General features: G+C 35.4%; 1 protein-coding gene and 1 pseudogene across 1 annotated transcript; one reads left to right on the top strand and one right to left on the bottom strand.

Annotated features, from left to right (window-relative positions):
• Nucleotides 1-3,319: 3,319 nt before the first annotated feature.
• Nucleotides 3,320-4,841, bottom strand: LOC114165235 (glutamyl endopeptidase-like). Its single transcript, XM_028049894.1, has 3 exons — nucleotides 4,783-4,841; nucleotides 3,582-3,761; nucleotides 3,320-3,491 (listed from the first exon to the last, which is right to left on the bottom strand). The coding sequence occupies exons 1-3, from the start codon at nucleotides 4,839-4,841 to the stop codon at nucleotides 3,320-3,322; spliced, it is 411 nt and encodes a 136-aa protein (XP_027905695.1).
• Nucleotides 4,842-5,924: 1,083 nt separating this feature from the next.
• On the top strand, nucleotides 5,925-7,648 carry LOC114165896 (annotated as a pseudogene).
• Nucleotides 7,649-23,735: the final 16,087 nt, after the last annotated feature.

Raw genomic sequence — 23,735 nt, forward strand, 5'->3', positions numbered from 1 at the left:
CAGTGCCAAATGTATAAATAGTAGGGTGTTGTAGAATATAAGGGTGTCATTACAATCTCCTTCCTTTTCAATTTGTGCCCTCTTGTCCTTGACAATTTCCTTTTGCCAAGACCATGCCACTTCATAAGGGACTTGCTCCTAACGCAAATCAAAGAGATCACAACTGCAAATTTAGTTTTTTGGTTAGATTTTTAAAAGTAAGGAAGACATATATTAATAGAAAGGAAAGATAAGAAAAATGCAACCTACATCCTTCTGTGGCCATTGATTACAAGTGAGGTGAATTTGGATGGTTTGGAATATAGAAGTGGCTTATGCAGATCAAAGTAGGACCCTAGAGGTAGAGAAGGGTATGCTGGTGTTGTTGATGGGACTATGCTGAAACAATATGTACCTAACAAAATCATGTCTAATTTCCTATAACTAACTCTCTAAAATGATACCTATTGTATGTGTAGTGTGAAAAAATGGAGCAATCCAAGGAAATTGGATGGAATGAGGGGATCAATGGACCCAAAATCCCAAAGTGTGAACATTGCCACCTGAGTTCACATTATATGAGCTTGCAAACAAAACATGAAAAGGGAAAGGGACAATCTTTTTCAACGCCCTTCTGCACATGATAAATATACTAATTTAGCAATCTCTTTAAAATTATTTCATAGTATTTCTCAACATATTTAGAAGGGACAAGTCCAATACATCAATATCAATGACTCATAATTTGAGTTTAGAAATGACTTCCCCTCTCACATATTTAATTGATTCCTCAAACATAACTTTTATATTTTCAACTAAAACATACCTAATAAAAGCAGATACAAGCCACCAAAGTACAAGCCACCAAAGTACATGCCACCAAAAAAAATGAAAGTAATAATACTTGATGTAAGTGTTCCCACTTTCTAGCTGAGACAGTAATCAAGAACCAAAGAAGCTGAAATCCTATTTGTTGAATGTTAAGGTGACAAAAAGTCTTTTCCAGTAAGATTAACAGTAATAGGATAAAAGTAACAAGTTCGATGGCAAAAAGGGTCTATGCCTCATTAATATATGAATCAAGTGGAGAAGAGGAGGACCCACAAGGAAAACCCTAGTGGGAGATCTCCATAATTGGTAAGTTGATTTTGCACATCTATGACTCGAAATGCTTCCATGGTAAGAATAAGGAAAGCGATCTTAAGGGTCGTGCTTATGCATGCTATAACATTTCGTGACACAGATGAAACCAAACTGCTTATGACACAAAATACTTCACAAATTGACAATTGAATCGATGGAAATTTTTGCAATTTTGTTTAGACGCATACTATTAGGACTCATAATGGATTCTACATGACACAATACTTCAACAAATTGTAGAAGAACGTCCCTTAGGTTTCATTTCTCCTCAAGGGAATTTAGTTCACTACTTTCAATATTATAAATCGTCATAGGGAATTTCATTCATGAAAATAAAGGGCAATAAATGTCACCCAACTTATGTGGCCTTATATATATGAAAGCAAGAAAACAAATCCAAAGTACCAAACATAAAAAACAGATTAAGTCATCTCCCTCCACTTGTAAACCCCAACCCAACCCTCACCTACAAGTCCAAAGCACCAAACCAAAAAACAATATCGTCCTTTGGTCCACAACTACAATTGTAACAGTAACTACAATGGTAACTACATTGGTCTGCAATTTTCGAAACATTGAAGATCACAATGAATCTACAATATTAATTAGAATTTAAAACCTTGAAAATAATCATATGGTAGCCATCACATTGAAAAAAAAAATAACAAACTTTTCCCATCAAAAGATATAAAAAAAGAAAACTCGATAGATTTTAAATGGGTTAAATATGTTTTTGGTCCCTCAAGTATCAGTGAAATTTGGAATTGGTCCCTCTTTGAAACTTTTGACCAATTTAGTCCTTTATCTTTAGAAATGTATGAATTTAGTCCCTTTAACCAAATTTTGTTTAGTTTATCTAACGATTCAAGCGCATTTCATGATAATATTTGAATTGTTTACATTGTTTGAACCATTTTTGTTTAAATGTTAACTCAAATATTATCATAAAACACGTTTGAAATTTTAAATAAACTTAACAAAATTTGATTAAAAGGACTAAATTCACGCATTTCTAAAGATGAAGGACTAAATTGGTCAAACGTTTCGATGAGAGACTAATTCCAAATTTCACTGAAACTTGAAGGATCAAAAACATATTTAACCCATTTTAAATTAAACATTAGTCAGTCACCCTAACACAACACATTATACTTCCCACAAAAAAGGAAAAAGTATAATCGACATTGAGCTTGATTATGAGAGTCAATATTCCTATATCCCCAAGGCATATTGCCCTCACTGTTGATGAGGAAACTAAGCGGTATGAGAAGGTTGGTGCTCTTCCAGAACTACTTCATGATGTTGTTGCTCTTGTTGTGGTTGTTCTCCTTGCCATGTCCAAACGATGTCTTCAAGTGCTGGTCTGATATCCTGTGTAAAAAGCTTCTGATACTTCATGGTATAAACATTGAACTTTTGAAGTTACACCATGTGGAGGTGTGGGGTAATCTCAAAAATATTAGCATCAACACCTAAATTCCCTTTTCTGCCTTCCTTACCTTGTGTTTGGATAGAATATTTCAACAATACTTAGAAATTGAAATGCTTTGTATTTGAATTGCTTGTAATTAAATTTCATTCATTTTTTAAATAACTTGTTTGGATAAGGAAATTAAAATACCTTACATTTCAATTTCTTGTTTGGAAAAAAAATTTGAATTTATTGTGAGATAAAATTTCATTTTAACAATATTTATTTTATGCTTAATTATGTTTTGAGTTCATGATAAATTTGGAAACATGCTCGACAACCCAGATGGGTCGGGCAGACCCAACTACACAACCGAATTGGTTAGACCCGACGACCCACCCGAGCTGGACTGACTGGGAAGCCCAGACAGGCTGGGTGGCCCGATGATCTAGAGGCTTGACGGCCCATACTGCACGATTGTGCCGTCAAGTTCGTCAATATGGCCCGGTCAAACCCGTCTAGGTCATTGGCCCAATGCTCCAGACAGGTCCGACGACCTGGACGGGCCCAACGAGTTGAAAGATCCCGACAATCCGGACGGGGCCGAATACCCGGACGAGTCCGACCAGACGGGTTCGACGACCCAGAAGGGCTCGTACACCTAGACGAGCCCAAAGATCCGGATGGGTCCGACGACTAGGATGGGCCCGAGGACCCGGATGGGCCCGACAACTTGGACACATCCGACGACCCAAACAGACCCGACGACCTAGACGGGCCCGAGACTCAAACGGGCCCAACAACTCGTACGGGCCCTTTCAAACCGTCAGGTTCGTCCGGATAGTCTGGCCCGTACGAGTCATCGGGCTCGTCTGGATCGTCGGGACCATCTGGGTCATCGGGCCCATCCGAGTCATTGTTCTCGTCTAGGTCATCGGGCTCGTCCGGGTCGTCGAACCTGTTTGGGTCGTTAGACGTGTCTAAGTCGTTGGGCCCGTCCGAGTCATCGGGCCCGTCCGGGTCATCAAGCCCATCCTAGTCGTCGGACCTATCCGTGTCTTCGGGCCCACATGGGTGTACGGGTCCAATGATTTGGAAGGGCCCGTCCGGGTCATCGGGCCCGTCCAGGTCGTCAGGCTCGTTCGAGTTATCTGGCTTGTCTAGGTCGTCAGGCCTATTCGGATCATCGGGCTCGTCTGGATCGTCGGGCTCGTTTGGGTCATTAGACCTGTTTGGGTCATCGGGTCTGTTTAGGTCGTCAAGCCCATCCGGTTCGTCGGGCCCGTCCAGGTAGTCGGGCACATCCCTGTCGTCGGGCACGTCTAGGTCGTCGGGCCCGTCCGGGTCATCGGGCACGTTCGGGTCGTCGGGTCTGTCGGGTCGTCAGTCACGTCTAGGTCATCGTGCCCGTCCGGATCGTCTAGAATGTGAGGTTGAGTGAGAAGAATTTCAAATTCCACCTATTTTGAGGGTATTTGAATTTCTACTAATTTAGCTAATTGAAATCCTTCAAAAAAATACTTGTATTTGAAATGCTTTTTAATTTCTCTATCCAAACAAAGCATTTCATTACAAAGAAATCTAAATTCTTCAAAAAAATGAATTGTTTCATTAAAATACTCTATCCAAACACACTCTTAAACACACTCTTAGAGCCCTCCAACTTAAACAAGCCTCCATCTTTCTTCCTTACTTTCAAGCAAAGCTTCTTACAAATTTCTTCCAACTTAGAGATTATACTCGAAGTAGGCTTATTTCACATGAACCACATCTCTTTCATGGAAACAATGTCCTCAAACATACCAGATAAATCAAACCCAATTGAGAAGGAGATAATAGAAAAAGCATTCAACTAACAAGGCGTGGTCAGTTCATTTTGACTCTGCAATAGGTGGATCATCATTCTTGCACACTTTAAGTATTCAATCATCATTCAGTGGAGCTGGTTCTTGGTTTTCGGTTGCAGTAATAGCAGGATTCTCCAACCCCACTTTAAATCGAGAACATTTCATAATTTTGGCAATTGATATCCTGGTCTTTGGGTTTGGATCCAATATTCTGGATAATAATCACAAACATCTAGTGCAAAACATTTATGAAATTTGAATACCCTTTTACTAATTTTTCTGTACATCTCCATCAGATTTGAATCATGGAATGCAAGATGACCAGCCAACAGAACAAAACAAGATTACCCCACTTGACCAAATATTGGTTTTCGTCCCATCATAACCCTTTTTGTTTATCACTTTTGGAGCAACCTACCAAGTTCATATTGTTGCAGAAGCACACCTCCCTTCTGTTCCATTTTTTACAGCACCTTTTGCATAAGACCAATGCTAATTTCGATAGTATAATATACCAAGTATTTATTGAGTCTTGGTGTGCTTACACTATAAGAAAGTAGTAAACTATTCTAGTGATGTTCAAAGCTCAACCATCCTCACAAATATCACGTTTTGACATCATACAATTGCTCATATTTCCACCCTCCTCGAGCAAATGAGCATATAACAGATATTCACAATGGTCTAAATATCCAATCTCATCAAGGATTAATAAGGCTAGAACACTTGGTGCTACAACTTCATTAACACCACAGAGGGAACTCTTAACTTTCAACCATATCTTTTAGCATTCCCTGATTTTGGTAAAGGGCACTAGCTTAGCTTTCAACCACCCGAAAACAAAACATTTAAGGAAGGCACGTCTATGAGGGGTTTGAGAATTATCGTTTTTCTGCCAGTGGCTCTACAATCAAAGTTAAGCAAAGAACTGAGTAATTAGCAACAAAAGGGAAAGAAGAGTAACACAAAATTTGCCATCGTTTTAACGTTGGTGGCAATTCACTTGACTTGATTTGTTGCTACCTTTAAGACCCAACCTAATTCATTTTTCACTCTTCAGAAACTTTAATTAAAACAACCCTATTGAAAAGAAAAGAAAAATCGAACCTCCTAGCTAACAATACACACGAACAACAAACACAAAAAATAATCAATAACAATGTTAGTCTTGTCCAAAGCATGCAACACGCAAACAATACATCATGACAAAGGGTATCGGTAACGTACCAGTCCCCACAATCACCTTCTTAGAAGCGGCACAACACAAGTACATATGAAGAGTTTAGTTGGTATTTATAGTACACAAAACAATGGACATAATTTCTTTATTTCCCACTTTAGCCCCTAAACATTTTACATAATGACAATTCAGTCCCTACTTCGGTCGACTCGGGCGTTGGACTTATTCATTCAGTATTTCACCTATTGTGTGGGTGGAAATATCAATGCAATGCAGTGTTAGAGTTAAAAGAAAACTACCCGTAAACCCAAAAACATTTCTTTGAGAAAGGAGCCATTTTTTGCTGTTTTTCTCAATCTCAACCATGGAAACACAGAAGACAGTGATGGGTTTGATTCTTTTGCTTTTTGTTTTGGGTGTGAGTGCTTAGACTGGTGAAATCCATGGAAGAGTTGTTTGTTATGTTTGTGGAGATTCTTCTCTTGGACCTGAAGATCATGTGGTTGAAGGTTTTCCTCTCACTCCTTCTCTTTAATATGCGTTTTGTTTCAATTTTTGTCGTTTTGATTGTGTTTCTGGAATGGTGTATTCCTTTTCTGGTGAAAATTGTTTGCTTTTTGCTATTGTAAATATCACTTTCCACCGATTGTTTAACTGGGTTGAAAATTTACTTGTGCGTGTTATCAGTGGTGTGGTTACTTGTTAGCATCTTAATCGTGTAGCCCTTCAAATTGTTTGACCCTGTGGAGTAAATTTGTCATACGGCAAAAGAATACCAAGGTTTTAAATTGCGGTAGCAGTTGCAGTTTTGTTGTGATCTTTGATATTGTAGGAAATTCTGGATATATATGGTTACAATTGTAGTAGCGGCTGACCCAAAAAACTCATATTTGTAGTCAAAGTTTCTATAGTTTTGTAGGAATGAAGATCAAAATTGTAGGAATAAACTCTTAGTTGTCTTTCTATGGTTTTGTAGTAGATATGTGTCTCTTAAACCTGTTTTCTCAATGGGTTTGATACTTGTTGAGGTGAAAATCTCTCAATTGGCTGATTGTTCTCATTTTCAAAAGTTTGATGATCTAAAATCCCTTATTTTTATCCTGAAGATCCTTTTGTTTGTTTGCACTGATGTCTCATGGTTCTGTGCAATAAACTTAAGACAACATTTAATGTTGGTTCTGTGCAACCTAATATAATGTTGTCTCTTATCAGAAAGAAGCCTTCTTTCTTATTCTTTTGTCTTTGGTTTTTATGTAATCCCATTTTTGGATTTAACCATTTTGGTGATGATTCATAGGTTCAACTTTCATATCATTCCATTCTTTCGGGTGGTGGTTTAATTCTTTAACAACCATACGAAAAATTGCACAAAGGAGATTTCACTGGCCATCTTGCCATCCTCTACAATTGCTTTGAAGCTAAGCTATATTCATGCATATTTCTCCCATACAGTTTCAAGTTCTATTTCCCTTTCTCATGAGTGTTCTTTTTACCATTTTCTAACAGTACTACTTCCCTATCGATCACTTAGAAGTATTTAAACTTGCAATGTGGTCGATGTTGATTCACACAAGATTCCTTTTGCCGATGCATTTTAAAATCTTGCTGCAACTCACAAATCAAAATGCAATTTCCACATATCAATTTTAACTTAATCTAACGTACTATCAGACTATTACTTCCTTTTCTTAAAAAAAAGTAATTGACTCTAGTGTTCTGATTTAGGTGTTGAGGTTATTGTTCTTTGCATCAGCAGGTCTGGAGAAGTTCTAAACTATTAGGCATTCACAGATGCCAAGGGGATATACATAGTGGCCAAGACAATGCCAGAGAGTGATCGTTGGGACGCGTCTCTAGCTCGACCGATCAGTAGTTTCCATGAACAATGCACACAACTTGGTGAGGGTAGCTTGGGAGTCAAATTCGGCTACAATCACCCATCGACATATTCAAACAATGTGAGGACCTTTGTGTATCGACCGACCAATGTTACAACTTACTGCATATGATGTATGTATGGTCTTGCTCTGAATCTGTGAATGCTTATGCTTTGGTTGAACTAGTTCAAAACTGATGAGCATATGAACATATTCTCTTTACCAACCATATGCATATGTCTCAATACCAACCACTACTTATTATTATTAGTTGTATTTTATAATGCATCAATACTTCAATTTGAGGTGTCCGACAAGTATCCGTATCCGACACGTATCCATGTTCGACACGTATTCGTGTTCGATACTTTAGGATACTTTATCGATTTATCAATTAAGTATCTAATTTACAAAGTCATAGTAGATATAAGAAAATTTTTGAATAACCAATTTTAGTGAAAAAAAATAAGTATTCACTATAGTGATCAATTTATGTACCAATTTATAAACTAAACACTATTGGCAACTAAAATAGTTCAAAAAATTATAATTGGTCTCTAAATTGATAACTAAAATAGTTTTTATTATAAATTAGTTTTTAAATTGGTCAATAACATTAGCTACCAAGGTTTTCACTACTAAAATAATTGGTTTCTAATTAGAAAATTGGTCTCTAACATATTTTTTGTAAAACCCTCTTTTCTGCCCTAAAGATTTAAAGGGGCTAGCCCCATCTGTTGGGCCTAAGGGCTGGCCCATAGTGTGCTCCATACCCTAAACTGCCCTAACCTTCTCATTCACTTCACTTTTCAGAAAATAGCTCTCACCCTCTCTTGGAACAGCAGTCGTGCTCTGCTAGGGTTTGGTCCCAACTCTTGGTCAAGCAAGCTTAAGCTTTTCCACTCCACATAAGTTGCTTCTTAGCGCATACTAGTTCTCCTCTGGTCTTATTTCGTGTTTCCTCTGAGGCTCATCTTAATGACCTCATCTCCATATTGTTTCGCTATTGTTTCCAGCTCATTAAGTTGTCTCGGAGTTGTGGTGTTCACTGTTCGGGAATACGAGTCTTTTGGCTAGCTCCTTCCAAGTAAGGGAAGCTAGGGCTTTATTGTTTTTCAAGATTTATATGTCTTTTTGGTTGATTTTACGTATTGGGTGATTGGTATATGTTGTTGGTTGCGTGAAAATGTGTTGATTGTACTGCTATGATGATGTGAATCTGTTTCTGCGTGAGAGAGAGTAGTGAGCTCTGCTGAACTCGCCTAGGCGAGCGGATTGGTTGCTCAAAACAAAAGCTCTCGCTTGAGCGAGGAGCTCTTTCCGGAGTGAGAGCAGTAGCTCACCCCCCTCTCTTGTTTGAGGGTTCGCCTAAGCGAAGGCCACTCGCTTGAGCGAGAGTAGTCTCGCCTAAGCGAGAGGGGCTAGCTTGAGCGAGACCTCGACGTGCACACGGTGTGCAATCTCGCCCAAGCGAGAACTGGCAGCGTGAGCGAGGGGTTCTCCTCGCCTAAGCGAGAGTTCCATAGCCTGAGCGAGATTGATAGTGGTGACTTGATAAGTGTGTTTCAAATGCTTGGTTTGGTTAGCTATTTTAAATGGTTGAGTATGATGCATGGTAAGTATTATTATAAGACACAATGGAGTTGGAATTGATGAGTTTGGTATGATGTTGGTATGGAATATGAATGAAGGTTGGTTATAAATGTTGCATGAGATTGGTATGCATGACAAGTACACTCTGGGTTGGTGAAACATGATTTGTATGTGGTTAGGACGTGATTCCACGATAGTTTCGTGGTGGTGCCTCATTGGTTAGGGCATAATTCCATGAGCCTCTAGGTGAGACCTCATGATGGTGCCACAGTTGGTCGGGACGTAATTCCATGACCCCTGTTAGTGGGAGTTCATGGTGGTGCCCCATTTATATAATTTAGTAAGGATTCAAGGTAAGGATTGCATTCTAACACTCTAAAGAGTCAATTAGTCTCACATAGAGCGTACTGACTCGAGTGGTGAGAGTTGTAGGAGGCTTGAAACACTTTAAGGGCTAACCTTGTGTGTGGGGGAAAGAAACACTGTAACAATTAGCTCGGTAGAGCAGGAAAGGACACCACAAGTGCAAGCATCTGCTGAATCTGACTAATTATATGTATCCGGATGAGTCGTGTCTTGGGCAACTGTATGATAAACCATTTTCTGCTCTAGCTTACCCTTTTGTTTGTTATATGTTCTGTTTGTGTGGTTTTCTCTTTTTGCGATGATCATCAATTTATTGACGTGGGCAAATACGAGAAACCCTCGTGGTAAACAAGGGAATGATGACTCCGCTACATAGCATGCATAGGCTGGTTTTCGCTTATTGGGCTTTCCTTTTGGGCTATGACCTATGTATTAACTCATTATTGGGCTTTATTTTGAAACACTGTTAATCCCTTATTAGATGTTTTTAATGGCATTGTGGTGTGCCCTAGTTCATTTTGGTTTCTTTTGGGATAACTTTAAGGAGTAGTGTCTATACTCCAAGACTTTGCCTCTTATATTATCTGTGTGGCATTTCCTTTAATTTGGGATATTAATTAAATAGGGTGTTACATTTTTATTACTAATATTGATCATTATTTAAAAGTTTTCTTGTAGTAGTGGTATTTTTATGATGACAATAATTTATATTTTTTTTTGTTGAAGACTTTAGTACATATGGTTTAATTTGGATTAACATAATAACAATCTTATATTTATTATGTTTTTAAGAATTATTATACATTTTTCAATATTTATATATCACGTATCATATCCTATTATTTTCAAAATAAACATATCGACATATCAAATACGTCACATATCTGATACACATATCGTATATGTACATCATAGGTTATATTACATTAGTATAATTATTAACATTATTACTAAAAAATTTATTATTATTATTCTGAAATAAATATTATTTATTTTTAATTAATTTATTACTAAGAATACTTGTGATTAATTATTTAATTGTTTTATACTATTATTCTTTTTTTTCAGGATCCATAATATTATTATTATTAGTATTAGTGTTAATATTTGTATTAATAAATATTCAGTATCATTATTACTTTTATTATTAATAATATTATTATTATTTTGTATTAGTATTATAATAATGATAATTATCATTATTGTAGTTTTTATTCTTTTTATTATTAATTTTTACGAATCCCTACAATATCTTATGTCTACGTTTTATATTGAAAAGTGTAAACTCCACCTCAACTTTTTATATAGTTTAACTACACATCACTAATCAATTTTATAATTTAAAGCAAATAAATGTACATATAAATATTATCAAATTATTTATTTAGATACTATATATAATTATACATAATTATAATACTTAAATATATATTTTTTTATTTAAATATAACAATAATTATACAAATATTAAATTAACGGTCGTCTTCAATGCATTTTCATATTATATACAAACAAACTTATTTTCTCATGATGAAAACACGTTAAAGAATTTTGGAAATTTTAGTGCACAATTCTCTTGATACAGTCATGAAGTTGTCTTTCCCTTTTCCAGCTAGGGTTACACTTTTTCTTTGAATGCAGACAAATCCACCAAATAGTATTTTCCCTTTTAAAATATCATTTTCCATATATTACTTCCAATATTTGCAATTTTGTATTCCAAAATATTAAAAAAAATTCCTTACTTTTATATTTAAACTTTTAATTAATATATTCCTCCAAAATTATAGTAACCAATAAGTATATGACATTTTAATACATAAATATTATAATAATAATAACTATAATATTATTTGTAACCAATTCATTTATCGGGAAGCAATTAAAAAACATAATAAGTTGTTATTTCATCTAACAATATTTGTAAGCAATTTTAAAGTAATTTATTAAAAAATAATATGTTTTTATCCCAAGTAACAAAATATATAAAATTATTTATAACTAATTTTAAAGTACTCCATTAAAAATTATAATGAGAAATGTTAAAGTAACATTGACCCATCCTAATTCTAATAATATCTAACTCCAGTATTTATTATTATTATTTGTATAGACAATAATACTGTATAATATTGTATAATAATATATATAAAATAATTATTTACTCCAAATATAACTAATATTTTTTTATTTTAAAAATACAAAATTAAAAAACAAAAAAGAAAAAACACAGTAAAGCACGGGTATAACACTAGTTATACATAAAGAAGGAGTTTCATTTTTTTTCTTTTGTATTTACGAATAGAAGGTGGAGATGTGTCAGGGTCCTAAATGTGTGAGAACGACACGTCTTCCACCTACTTTGTAATTATTTGAGTATGGTTTTTAATATAATATTTTATAAAATTGTTAATAATTTGTAATAGCCATGAAATATATTTTCAATTGAAAAGAGAGTAAGAATATTTTATCAGAATGCAAATATGGTTTTATTCATTTTAGTTATATAAATCACTGACGGAGCATTACGAAGATGGGTGGAGACATGAACTTCCCTAAAATTTGGAAATTTTTTCATATTATAGGTAATATATTAAAAATTAATTCTTTGGAATGATCCAGGAAAACAAATATAGGAATATCTAATAAACTAAACGAAATTATATCAATTGGCAAGAATCCCTAGAATTAATTGATGAATTATGTAAGATCTTATTTTCTCTGTCCTTTTATTTTAAGGGTTGTCCAATTTATTGGGCCTAAGGGCTGGCCCAAAAAGAAGAATTCAGACCTAATCTGTCCTAACCCTAACTATTCTGCTCATTTTTTCGTAAAACAGACCATCTGCCCCTTAGAGCTGCTGCCGTTTATCCCTCTGTTAAGGTTTCGAAGGTTAATCAGATTCCAGTTTAGCTCGATCTCGTTTCTGGTAACGTAAGTGCTCTTCAACTCATAGATTTTCCCCCTCTGGTTTAGTTTCGTAGTCATTGTTAGGGTTCCGTAATAAACCCACTTTTGCTCACTGTTTTCCAGCTCTGAATCCGTTCCTAGAGCTACCTGTGCTCCACAATTTGGGTGTCGAGGTTTTCGTCTAGCATCGTCCAGGTAAGGGAAGCTAGACCCTACTGTGTTTTCCGTGAACTCTGCTTATTTTACGAGTATTTGATGATTTAATGGACTGTGTGGAAATATGAGCGGTTGGAAATGCCTATTGAACTGTTTGGGTGTGTGTGGGTGGTTGTTACTCAAGAAGACAGTGGTGAGCACTGGTTTTTTCGCCCAAGAGAGCCTGCCTCGCCTAGGCAAGATTAACAGAGGCTCTCCCAGGTTATCTCACGCGAATGGTCACTCAGGCGAACAGCTCTGTTTCTGAGTGAGCGAGTGCTTGTATGTCAAGCTCTCGCTTAGGCGAAAGGAGCTCGCCTGAGCGAGACCCTTCAGCCTGAGCGAAGGGCTGGGCGAGAGTGCGTTCTGGTTTGATATTTTCTCTATTCTTTGATGCTTGGCATGTATTTGATTGGATTATTATTTAATGGCATGGGGTGAATGAATATGCATGAGTGAGAGGGTGTAAAAGTTGTGAATGATGAACTTGGACAATCCTTGGCATGTAATGAGCATGAAATAGTTGGTTATTAAGGTCACATGGTATTGATATGGGATAAAAATTCTATACTCATGGATGAAGGATGATGAGTTGGTATGGGTTTGACCTGGAATATGAAACAGGTTTGGGTTATAAAGGTTGACATGATATATATATATATATATATATATATATATATATATATATATATATGATAAATATTACTTGGTTGTTTGAATATGATTGGTCTATGGTCAGTACGTAATCCCATGAGCCTCTAGGTGAGACCTCATGGTGGTGCTTCAGTGGTCGGGACGTAATTCCATGAACCATGTTAGTGGGAGTTCATGGTGGTGCGCCATCTATATAATTTGGTAAGGATTCAAGGTAAGGTTGCATCCTGACGCCCTAAGGAGTCAGTTAGTCTCACATAGAGCGGACTGACTCTTGTGGTGAGAGTAGCAGGAGGCCTGAAACTCATTAAGGGCTAACCTTGTGTGGGGGGATTGAAACATTGTAACACTTGTAACACTTAGCTCAGGGGTGAGCAACTCGGGGGTGAGCAGAGGAATCCACCACAAGTGCAAGCATCTGCTGAATCTGACTAAATTATACATATCCGGATGAGTCGAGTCGAGTCTTAGTGTATTGATTGAAAGGTTGTAACATGCTTGGATGATGTATGTATATTTGACTGTGACAGTATATTTGATTGCATGATCAAAACTACTTTTGGCTCTAGCTTACCCTTCTGTTTGTTTGTTGTGTGTTTTATACGTGCGGTTCTTCTCTTTTTGCAATGATCATCAACTTGTTGATGTGAGCAGATGCGAGAACTACCAGTGGTCATCAAGGTGATGGAGGTTCCGTTGCTTAGTCGACTGGACTTAGGCCCCGCTCTTTATGTCTTTTGCTAGGGCTGCGACCCATGCATTTTTATTGATTAGTGCTGCATTTCTAGTCACAGTAGACCTTGTACCTTGTCTTGTATTGGCATCGTAGTATGCTTCAGGATTTCCCTTTTATAACTCTTGGATATCGTTAAGGAGTGAGTCTTTACTCCGTATCTTTGCTCGTATTATATATTGTGTGACGTGTCATTTAAGTAAGTTATATATTGTGTGACGTGTCATTTAAGTAAGTTATTATATGTGATTATTATGATGAGTCTAATTGCAATTTAATAAAATATGAGCACATGAGAAGTGATAATAAAATAAAATAAAAATTAACTTGATGGACATTGATTTATAAAAAGGATTGGGTCCTCTATCTGGTCATAAGATTCTTTTACAGTATCCTATCAAGAACGTGTGAGAGAAGAAAGAAAGACACACACACATATATATATATTGGAGAGTCCACAAATTCAAGAATGCATATTCAAAAGATCTCATATGGATTAATGTTAGTACTCTATTATGTTTTATTGTGTGAGAATCTTAAATAGTAAAGATAATTAGTTGTTTTACATGGTAGGATTTATGATTCTCTGTTATATGACGTTTCTCCCGTGATGTTTCCTTAATGAGATAAATCATAATTATGAATTTAAGAATTTTCTAAAATTATAAACCCAAATTTAAATTTATCCCAATCTTTTTTACGAACCCTAATCATTAATCCAAGGGTTTGTTTATGTTCAAACCGCTACCCTTATGAATGCATTTAAAGTTTGCGTATGATTCCGCTGCCATTGGAAAATTGCATTCTGTTGTGCTTTAATATAAATTGGTATTGAATGTTTTGGAGGAATGTATGTATAACCAGGAAATGTCTTTGAAAGCCAATGTCTTTATGTATATTTGAAAATTGAATGACATGATGTGAAAACTTAAAACCTGTTTCGTGAATTTGCCATTTGGAAAAGTTTTTCCATTTTTTTTCCTGATGCAATGTTTTTTGCTTTATCATTTGATATTATGTTATGAACCAAGTTTGCAATTGGTATTGAATGAGTTTGCAATTGGTATTGAATGAATGATGTTGGTTACGGGATGCACCCGTGTATGAATGCATTGAATATAAGGGAGTTTTGACATATTCTTCTACAAGACGATTTGATCCTACATGAATGTTTATTTCATTTGTTGCCTTCTTTATAAATTTGTCATTGTCCATTCCAAAGTTAAAACTGATGTATCGGTTCCGACAAGTAACAAGCTCTATAAAATCCACCAAAAGAAGTATCAATACATCACATAAGGAAAAAATATCTTTCTTAGTTTCTTCCAAAAGTTTCGTTCTTTTGTTTTGAATCTAAATAAAATGGACTCAAGTAAGTAAATATACTTTTATTGTTGTAATATTCACATATGTTTTAAAGCTATCATTTGAATTACACTTTAGATTAAGTGATATATATATATATATATATATATATATATATATATATATATATATATATATATATATATATATATATTGCACATTAAAATATTTCTATTAATTATTTTGAAAACTATGATCATCATGATATCATCTTCAAGAACAAAACAGTTATCTGGAGATAAAAATGAAAAGTCATATTTAGGAAATAATTAATTACCAGAGAAAGTCCTTTGATGATTTGATCAGTGTATTGTTCAAGTTGTGATTGTTGTTGAGCAAGGAGATGATTTATCATAGTATTTTCATTACGATGTTGTTCGATGAATTCTTGTAAGAATGCGTCTGTTCTTTTACCAATTCCACACAGAGGACATTTGGTAGATTCAGTTTCGACACAAAATTGCTAAATTCTAATAGCGAAACTTAATTAAACAGAATTCAAAATGTACTAATTCTTTGATTCCACTGAAAATCCACCAATCACAAGTTACTAAATTAATTATCTTATCCAATTTAGTCTCATGAAACCTGAATTAATCAACTATGCGAAAATTAACACAGCTTCATTATGCCTTTAAGCATAGCACACATCCTTCTTTCAATTTCACACACGCACAAATTAAGCAACTGTGGCAGAACCCAAACTCACTAAGCATGAACAAGGGCTCTGAAATTGTAGAAAACATGGACCCATGATTAAGCATCACAAATTCCCATTTCATTAAAAGTTACGAATTGAATAGGATGAAGAGAAAATAGGAATTGAAGTGCACTGTAAAACATAAAACCTCATGGTTTCAATTCAATTTCTTCAAGGAATCAATACGAAAAGCTTAGCTAGATTTCAAAATGGAGCACACAAGCCCTTCAAAACTGGAATCACGGAAACAGAATCAAAAACCCTAACTTACGAATTCTGCCAATGCGATTTCAACATCAAAAGACAAATTTTAAAGCTTTAATTGAACGAAAAACACTGCTATGGTATAAAAAACGAAAAACCCCATCAATGGGTGTTGTTCCAAGTTATTACAATCCACAAAATGAGATGCCCAAGCTACCAAATGCATTCAAAACGTAAATCCCACATTTGGTACTGTCAAATATGCATAAAAATGGTAAAAACTAGTGCAAAAACGTCAAAAACGAAAATAGCACCTCCATGGACACCCACCAAAGCTTGAGAACGTTAAAATGGAGGTTGGGGAAGATGTTATGCGACTGCTGCATGCTAAGAGATCTAATTCTCATGGTCCAATCAATTCTGCCACTACTATTTACAAAAATGTCACTATGCTACTCAGAATAACAAAAATGCCACTATTGGGCCTCAAATTTGGCCCATTCACTTAGATGACGTGGCAATGATGTGGCAACTCTCTTCAACTGAATATTAATGTCCAAGCTCTAAAATTGCTTCACCCAAATACCACCATGGACACCCACCAAAGCTTGAGAACGTGAAAATGGAAGTTGGGGAAGATGCTATGCGACTGTTGCATACTAAGAGATCTAATTCTTGTGGTCCAATCAATTCTGCCACTAGTATTTACAGAAATGTCACTCTGCCACTTAGAATTACAAAAATGCCACTATTGGGCCTCAAATTTGGCCTATTCACTCAGAAGACGTGGAAATGATGTGGCAACTCTCTTCAACTGAATATTAATGTCCAAGCTCCAAAATTGCTTCACCCAAATACCACCATGGACACCCACCAAAGCTTGAGAACATGAAAATGGAGGTTGGGGAACATGCTATGCAGCTGCTACATGCTAAGAGATGTAATTCTTGTGGTCCAATCAATTCTGCAACTAGTATTTACAAAAATGTCACTCTGCCACTCAGAATAACAAAAATGCCACTACCGGGCCTCAAATTTGGCCCATTCACTTAGATGACGTGGAAATAATGTGGCAACTCTCTTCAACTGAATATTAATGTCCAAGCTCCAAAATTACTTCACCCAAATACCTAAAAATAATTAAAAACAAAAATTAGGCCAAATAATGTGAAATTAACCCAAATTTGGAACAGTGGCCCAATAAAGCCCAACAGATGAAAACACACTAAAGATGAACAATTAAGCACTGAATAACTATCAAATGGGTACACAAAGGCTAGTGGAATGGAGGAAAATAATGACTCATCACTTATCACGAAACATGAATTGGTTGGTTTGTTATGCATTGACTTGTAATTGTGTGGCTGTGTGTTCGAACCTTGGCCTATGTGAAATAAGTTCCTTTTCGCCAAATTCCTTTTTGACATGAATGTGAAGGAGCAGAAAACCCATTTGACATGGAGAAAGTAGAAGGTGTCAAGAAGTGGGACTTTTGCTATCATCAAGGATCATAAGCTTTGCAATTGGAAACAAGAAATCCAAGATAGGGGAGCTGAACCTCGTAACTTTTTGTTGTGATTGAATTATGTGTTGTAAGAATTGTATGTGAAACCTTTGATCCTTGTAAGTTCTATAATTTTGTTCATTGGAATTTTCTAGAAATTGTCTAGTGACAATAAAAACCTGCTAGGCGACACATGTGAATTGTACTGGGTTTCTCGATTTCTACCAGAAATCGCTGGGCGGCACGAGCTGATCGTCGTTTGACACCATAGGGTTAACCAAATCTGGGTTTTTAGTATGAACTATGTGGCGGTGATGAACAATTTCCAAGCAACACGAGCTAATTTGACTCGTTTTTTATGTTTTTGTGGTTTCTGGGCTATTTTGGTCGGGGGAGAGGGGAGATTTACATGAGTATAGAATATTAGATGCTATTATGAGTTAAATTACGATGCGAACGAAATTGATTGGAATGAAATTTGGTATGGATCAATTTTAGCGTTTGGAAAATTGGGGGTTTAGAGAGTAGGGATAATTGATGTACAAATTACAATTGAAGACTTGTAGGTTCACGTTTAAATTGATATTAAATAGCGGGTGATGTACGTTTGCCTGCTAAATGGTGGAAATAAACAGAGGAATGCATTTTGAGAATTTTGGAGATTTTCGTAGGTGCAACAGAATCTGGGATTTTCCCATAAATTGATGCACCACCTAGTGGGATGTAACCTACCGTCAGGCGATAACGCAGATCACAGTTGCAGTGTTGCGTTCTGGACGTGATGGGCATTGGTTGAAGCTTATGCCAGGTTTAAGAAAAAATATTAAGGGAATAATTAGAGAAGAGGCAGATTACGAGTACCTTAGGTGTTGGAGAGAAATCATGAATTAAGGAACGAAATGAGGAACTAGGATTATGTGTAAGTTGGCGCTATAACTGGGGTTGTGGTTTGATCATAAAAAGGAAGCAGTGATAGGTATAACTAATCCTAGGCAGGGTGCTTTTATTTCTAACTTTAATTTGTAAGTAATTTGATTTTATGTGAGAATAGAGGAGCATGCGGTGTACTAAAGGATAATATAATGTGTTATGACTGATTTTGTGGAAAGGAAGGACTCTTAAGATCCTGACATAAAATAAGGACGTTTGGAGGACTATGCTATGAGTTTTATATGGTGGCTATATCTAATTGAATTTAGGCATTGGAAATGGTTTAGTTAGGTGAATACTTGGAGATGTGAATTTGTTGTAAGGTATGTGTGGGATGACCTCCAACTTGTAAAAGATGCTTTATGTTGCACTAGGAACTGAGTAGCATATTCTAGCACTTGGGTGAATTGGAAAATGGAGCTGTGATGGAGCAATAACCGGTAAACTCACTATATCGGTGTAGCGCTTGGCGGTGAGGTTAAACCACCAATCGAGAGCTGTAAAACAGAGGGGTCATGGAATGAGTGGTGCTTGGCAATGTGGTGCGTCCCGCCAGGCGATACCTGCAGAAATAGGGACATCTAAGGCGTGTCACGCCTGGCGACTTGTGACTTCCGCCAAGCAGTCTGCAACTAGATTTTGCTTGGCAGTGATTACGCAAGGGTAGTGGCTTGTTTCTTCTTATGGATGTGCATGGTCTATAGGGCTTTAGGTGAAACCTTCAGGATGGACTTTGCTAAAACATTCTTTGATTTGTGCCTCGGAATGGTATCCCTTGAGTTGTGACTCGGGATAGAGGGTAAACACGTGGCATTCCTTAGGTTGTGACTCGGAATGCCATCCCTTGAGTTCTGGCTCGGAATGGAGGATGAACACAATCATTCCTTGAGTTGTGGCTTGGAATGGTGAGTGTTACCGGTGGGAGTGTGCGAGTTGTGGCTCGTACGGAGGGTCTCCACTTGATTAAGCAATCACAAGTGGTGGCCAGTGATGTGTTAATCCTATGTCGAGAGTATGAATTGTAGTTCGTATTGGGAACTCCACTTGGCGTTGCGGAGTGTGGTCCGTAACATGATATTCCCTCACGTGTTTCTACAAGTTGTGGCTTATAGATGGTGGCAGCAAAGGATATCTTAAGATTATCATCTAAAGATGTAGAACGTGGATAAACATGATGGTGGCCATGCTTTATGGAATCAGGGGATATAGTTTCTCTGATGAATGTGTATGTCTATTTTGAATTGTGATTTTATATATATGTATGTTAGCTCACCCTATTTGCTTGTGTTTGGTGATGATTGTGTAATTTGTTACACAGGAGCAGATGATGTTGTAGGTGGTTCTGGTGAGACATAGAGCCGGAGAGGGGCTAGCTTGGGAAAGTTTCATGGGGTTTTATTGATTTATGATTTTTCTTTCATGAATTTCTATAAACAGTATTTTTACTGGATTATGAGTTTGTAGCAATTGTTGGAACTTTAGGGTTTTATTTGGATGCGTTTAATAAAATTTATTTTAATTTTCCCGTTTTTTAGGAAAGATAGTGACATAAATGCGACTTTATATTTTTTTTATCTTTATATTATTTAAATTAGTAATATCCAACCGGGATGTTACAAGAGTGTCTTTTGTAGGTACCCTTCCTATGCTTTTTGGACGAGATTTGTTGAAGTCGAAGGGCGGTTTTCTTGAAGATAGGTACTAGAAGAGTTTTGAGGACTTGACAGAGTACAACTTGGTCCTGTAAGAACAAATACACATACACACACATAGGTACTTTAGTAACTTAAAGGAGAAGAGATGAGTATTAAAGCGAGTATGGGAATGGCGACGGGGCATGTACACATTCATCCCATCTCCATACCCAATTGATAAAATCGGTTGTTACCCATTTCCATACCTGTACCTAGTTAATATAGGGATTTCCCATCAAAACGAGGATGAGTTCGGACAAAACCCATGGGGCCAAGTTTATTTGTCATTCCTAATTGAGACCATCTACCAAGTGTGATATATAGAAGCTTCACATCAAGGAAACACTACAAGTTAAATTCATAGAACATCATAAAGTTGATAATTGTATTTCAATAGTCTGAAGATTAACTACTTACAGTTTGTGCAATGAATTGTAACTTCTTTCTAGAGGCGTATGTCTTCCCTTCAACCTCGAATAAGCCTTAACCACTCTATAAAATTTACATTGAAATTTTGCCTAGTATGAAACTTAGTAAAATTATATAACACAAGAGAACCACTAGAGACTTCTGAGGAAGAATTACTAGCAATTGTCAATGACCCCTACAAATTCAAATAATAGTAGATACAATTAAGTTTTATAAAAATATAGTTTAATATATAAAAGACATAATTATAATTGCAAATAAGGTGGTGAGTACAATTCTTTTTTTTCATTTTTCAAATGCCCCATAGGTATTGATGTACTTCTTCACCATTATTATCAAAAAATTGAATAGCAACAAGTTCAATAAATTGATGTGTGTGTGTATTTTTCCTCTCTATGAATCTACTATGTAAATACCTAGAATAACGTATTGAAAATATTCAAACCTGATAAAAGTAATAAAAGTGTATTTACAACAATCAAAGTTTTATTACTAATATACATAACATACAGTGCCAAAAAGAACTTCAAAAACATCCTTTTGTCATATAAAAAAAGGGAGGTTGGAGGTCTTGTTTATGACTTCAGCAACCATTTCTAAGTGTATAAGGGTAATGGAGATAGTTGCTACCATTGCACCAAGTTGTTTTAGAATTGTCGGTTGTGGCTGTTGTGGTGGTGATTCATTCACATCTTCCTTCCCTTGTGCTCCAACCTGCTATACATATTTAAAGACATAAATAACATTAGTATACACAATTAAAAAATGCATAACTAAAGCAATTAAGGACAATTATCTCCTTTACAATTGCTTTTTCTAATCTAATTGGCCAAAGGATAAATTTTTCAAGGACCTACCTACTGTCTCAACCTCCTAAGTGGGCACAGGGACTTGAACAATAGCATTTCGAACGTCTTCATGTTTTGCTTCTTTCTTTATCATCTTTATTGTTTTTTAATCATGTATGAATTGGGTTCAAGTAGAAGGGCCTTCTAGTTTTTGTGAACCTAAAATAAATTTGTGAAACTAAGTTTTTAAGTGAAAAAGTTTAAATAAAGCCTTAGTTTAAATAAAGCCTATCTTATTTCTAACATTGTCAAGATTGAAAAATTTAAAACATTTGTGAATTAAAATATCTAAAGCAATTTTACAAATTATATAACCTATTGTGTTGTAGAAAACTATAAAATAATAGCTTCAATTAATACATAAAATAGACAAAAGTTCTTTAATTATGAATTGGTTAGATCATCACCTAATCCTAACCTTGCCAATATCATCTCAAACAATCATTGTCATCTATTATATTACATAATATCCGCATCATATTCTCCAATTTGTTTGTTACACTACAATTTAATATCCAACACAATTGACATATTTAATTGACAAAAAAAAACTAATAAATTATATTTAGACAAAAATCGATAACCTTAAGTGTCAATCGTTTAAGCTTTTGCGATATTACACTTTGTCTGCCTTTCAAAATATTACACTAATAAGAAAAAAAAAATGTTTGTTAGGGTCCACTTATAGGAAATAAAAACATTTTCTTATGAATCAATTATTTGTTTCGGATGTGTGGCTGATGTGTGGGTGTTAATACGTAATTTTGTCCAGATATATAAAATTTATTTTCATAAAACATAGGTGTTTCATTAATCTTTAAAAATAGTAGAAAAAGAAAGATGAAATATATTTTTTTCATACAAGTTTAAAAGATTGATTAGTTTCTTTTATTTAAAATTCAAAAAATTAAATTAGTTAAAAAATTAGAAAATTTCTCTTTAAAATAATAATTTTAATAGTAAAAGAAAAAAAATTATAAAATTAAAATCTCTTGAAAAATCTCTTTAAAATAAAAATTTGTTATGAAAGATAAAATGAAAAATAGAAAACACAAAAGAGAATGAAGAAAGTCTAGACCATTTGTTTGGCCCAAATTTTCTAAAAATTAAAATAAAAAATAGAAAAGCGTTTTCTCATGGTCTATTTAGGGGTGGCAAAACAGGTCAGTCCCGTTTTGGCCCGTCAAAAACGGGTTGGGTCGGGCTGGACTGGCCCGTCAAACATAAACAGGCCAATAATCACAACCTGTTCAGTATAGGACGGGCTAACAGGCCGGGTCGGACTAGCCTGTCTAGTTTTTTTTCTTTTTTTTTTAATTTTTTAAAAGTTTTTTAATTTGTTTTCAAATTTTTTTAAATTTTTTAATTTGTTTATATATACATATAAATTATTATTAAAGTCATATTTAATCAAATAAAATATTTTTTAAAATTTTAATTCATTAGTTAATACTTTTAATTAGATAAGTTTAAATAATTATTAAATTTACATTTTAAATTATTCAGTTATAACTAATAATTCAAATTTAATTTGTAGGTGTTAATGATTTAAATTACAATACTATTATATATTTATACATTTAAAATATATAATATAAAAAAATAAATCTTTTTAATTACTTTTATTTTGTTTATTTTAACGGGCCAAGACGGGTTGGTCCGTACTTTGGCCCGTCAAGTTGACGAGCTGGACGGGACAGGCCAGAATGGACTAATGGATTGAAATTTTTAACCCAACCCATTCCTTTTAACACAGGCTGACAAACTAGCCCGTCAGGCCGTTTTGCCACCCCTAGGTCTGATCCAATCTGATTCCCACTTCCTCACCCAATAGTATTCTATCTACACACCCAGGGGTACCAATACAATCATCTCCATTCATTAAGTGACATGTGTCCCTACTTTTCACCGTCCAAAACAGAATTTGTTTTTCTGCACACGCTAGACACCAAATTTTGGGGTTTTCTGCTCTAACGGATATGTCTTTCTTCCTCACAAGACCAACGGTGACCCTCCTTGTTCAAAATTTTCTCCTCTCCTTTATATTTTATTTTTTCTCCCATTTCCTTGAATCTCCTACACAGCTCCTTCTTCTTCCTAGTACATCACACACCAAAGGAGCTCTTCTTCATCAATTCAACACGCCATTGAGCCCTGAACTAACTGGCTTTGG

Source organism: Vigna unguiculata, chromosome 10, assembly GCF_004118075.2.
Source record: "Vigna unguiculata cultivar IT97K-499-35 chromosome 10, ASM411807v1, whole genome shotgun sequence".
In the NCBI taxonomy this organism is placed as follows: domain Eukaryota; kingdom Viridiplantae; phylum Streptophyta; class Magnoliopsida; order Fabales; family Fabaceae; genus Vigna; species Vigna unguiculata.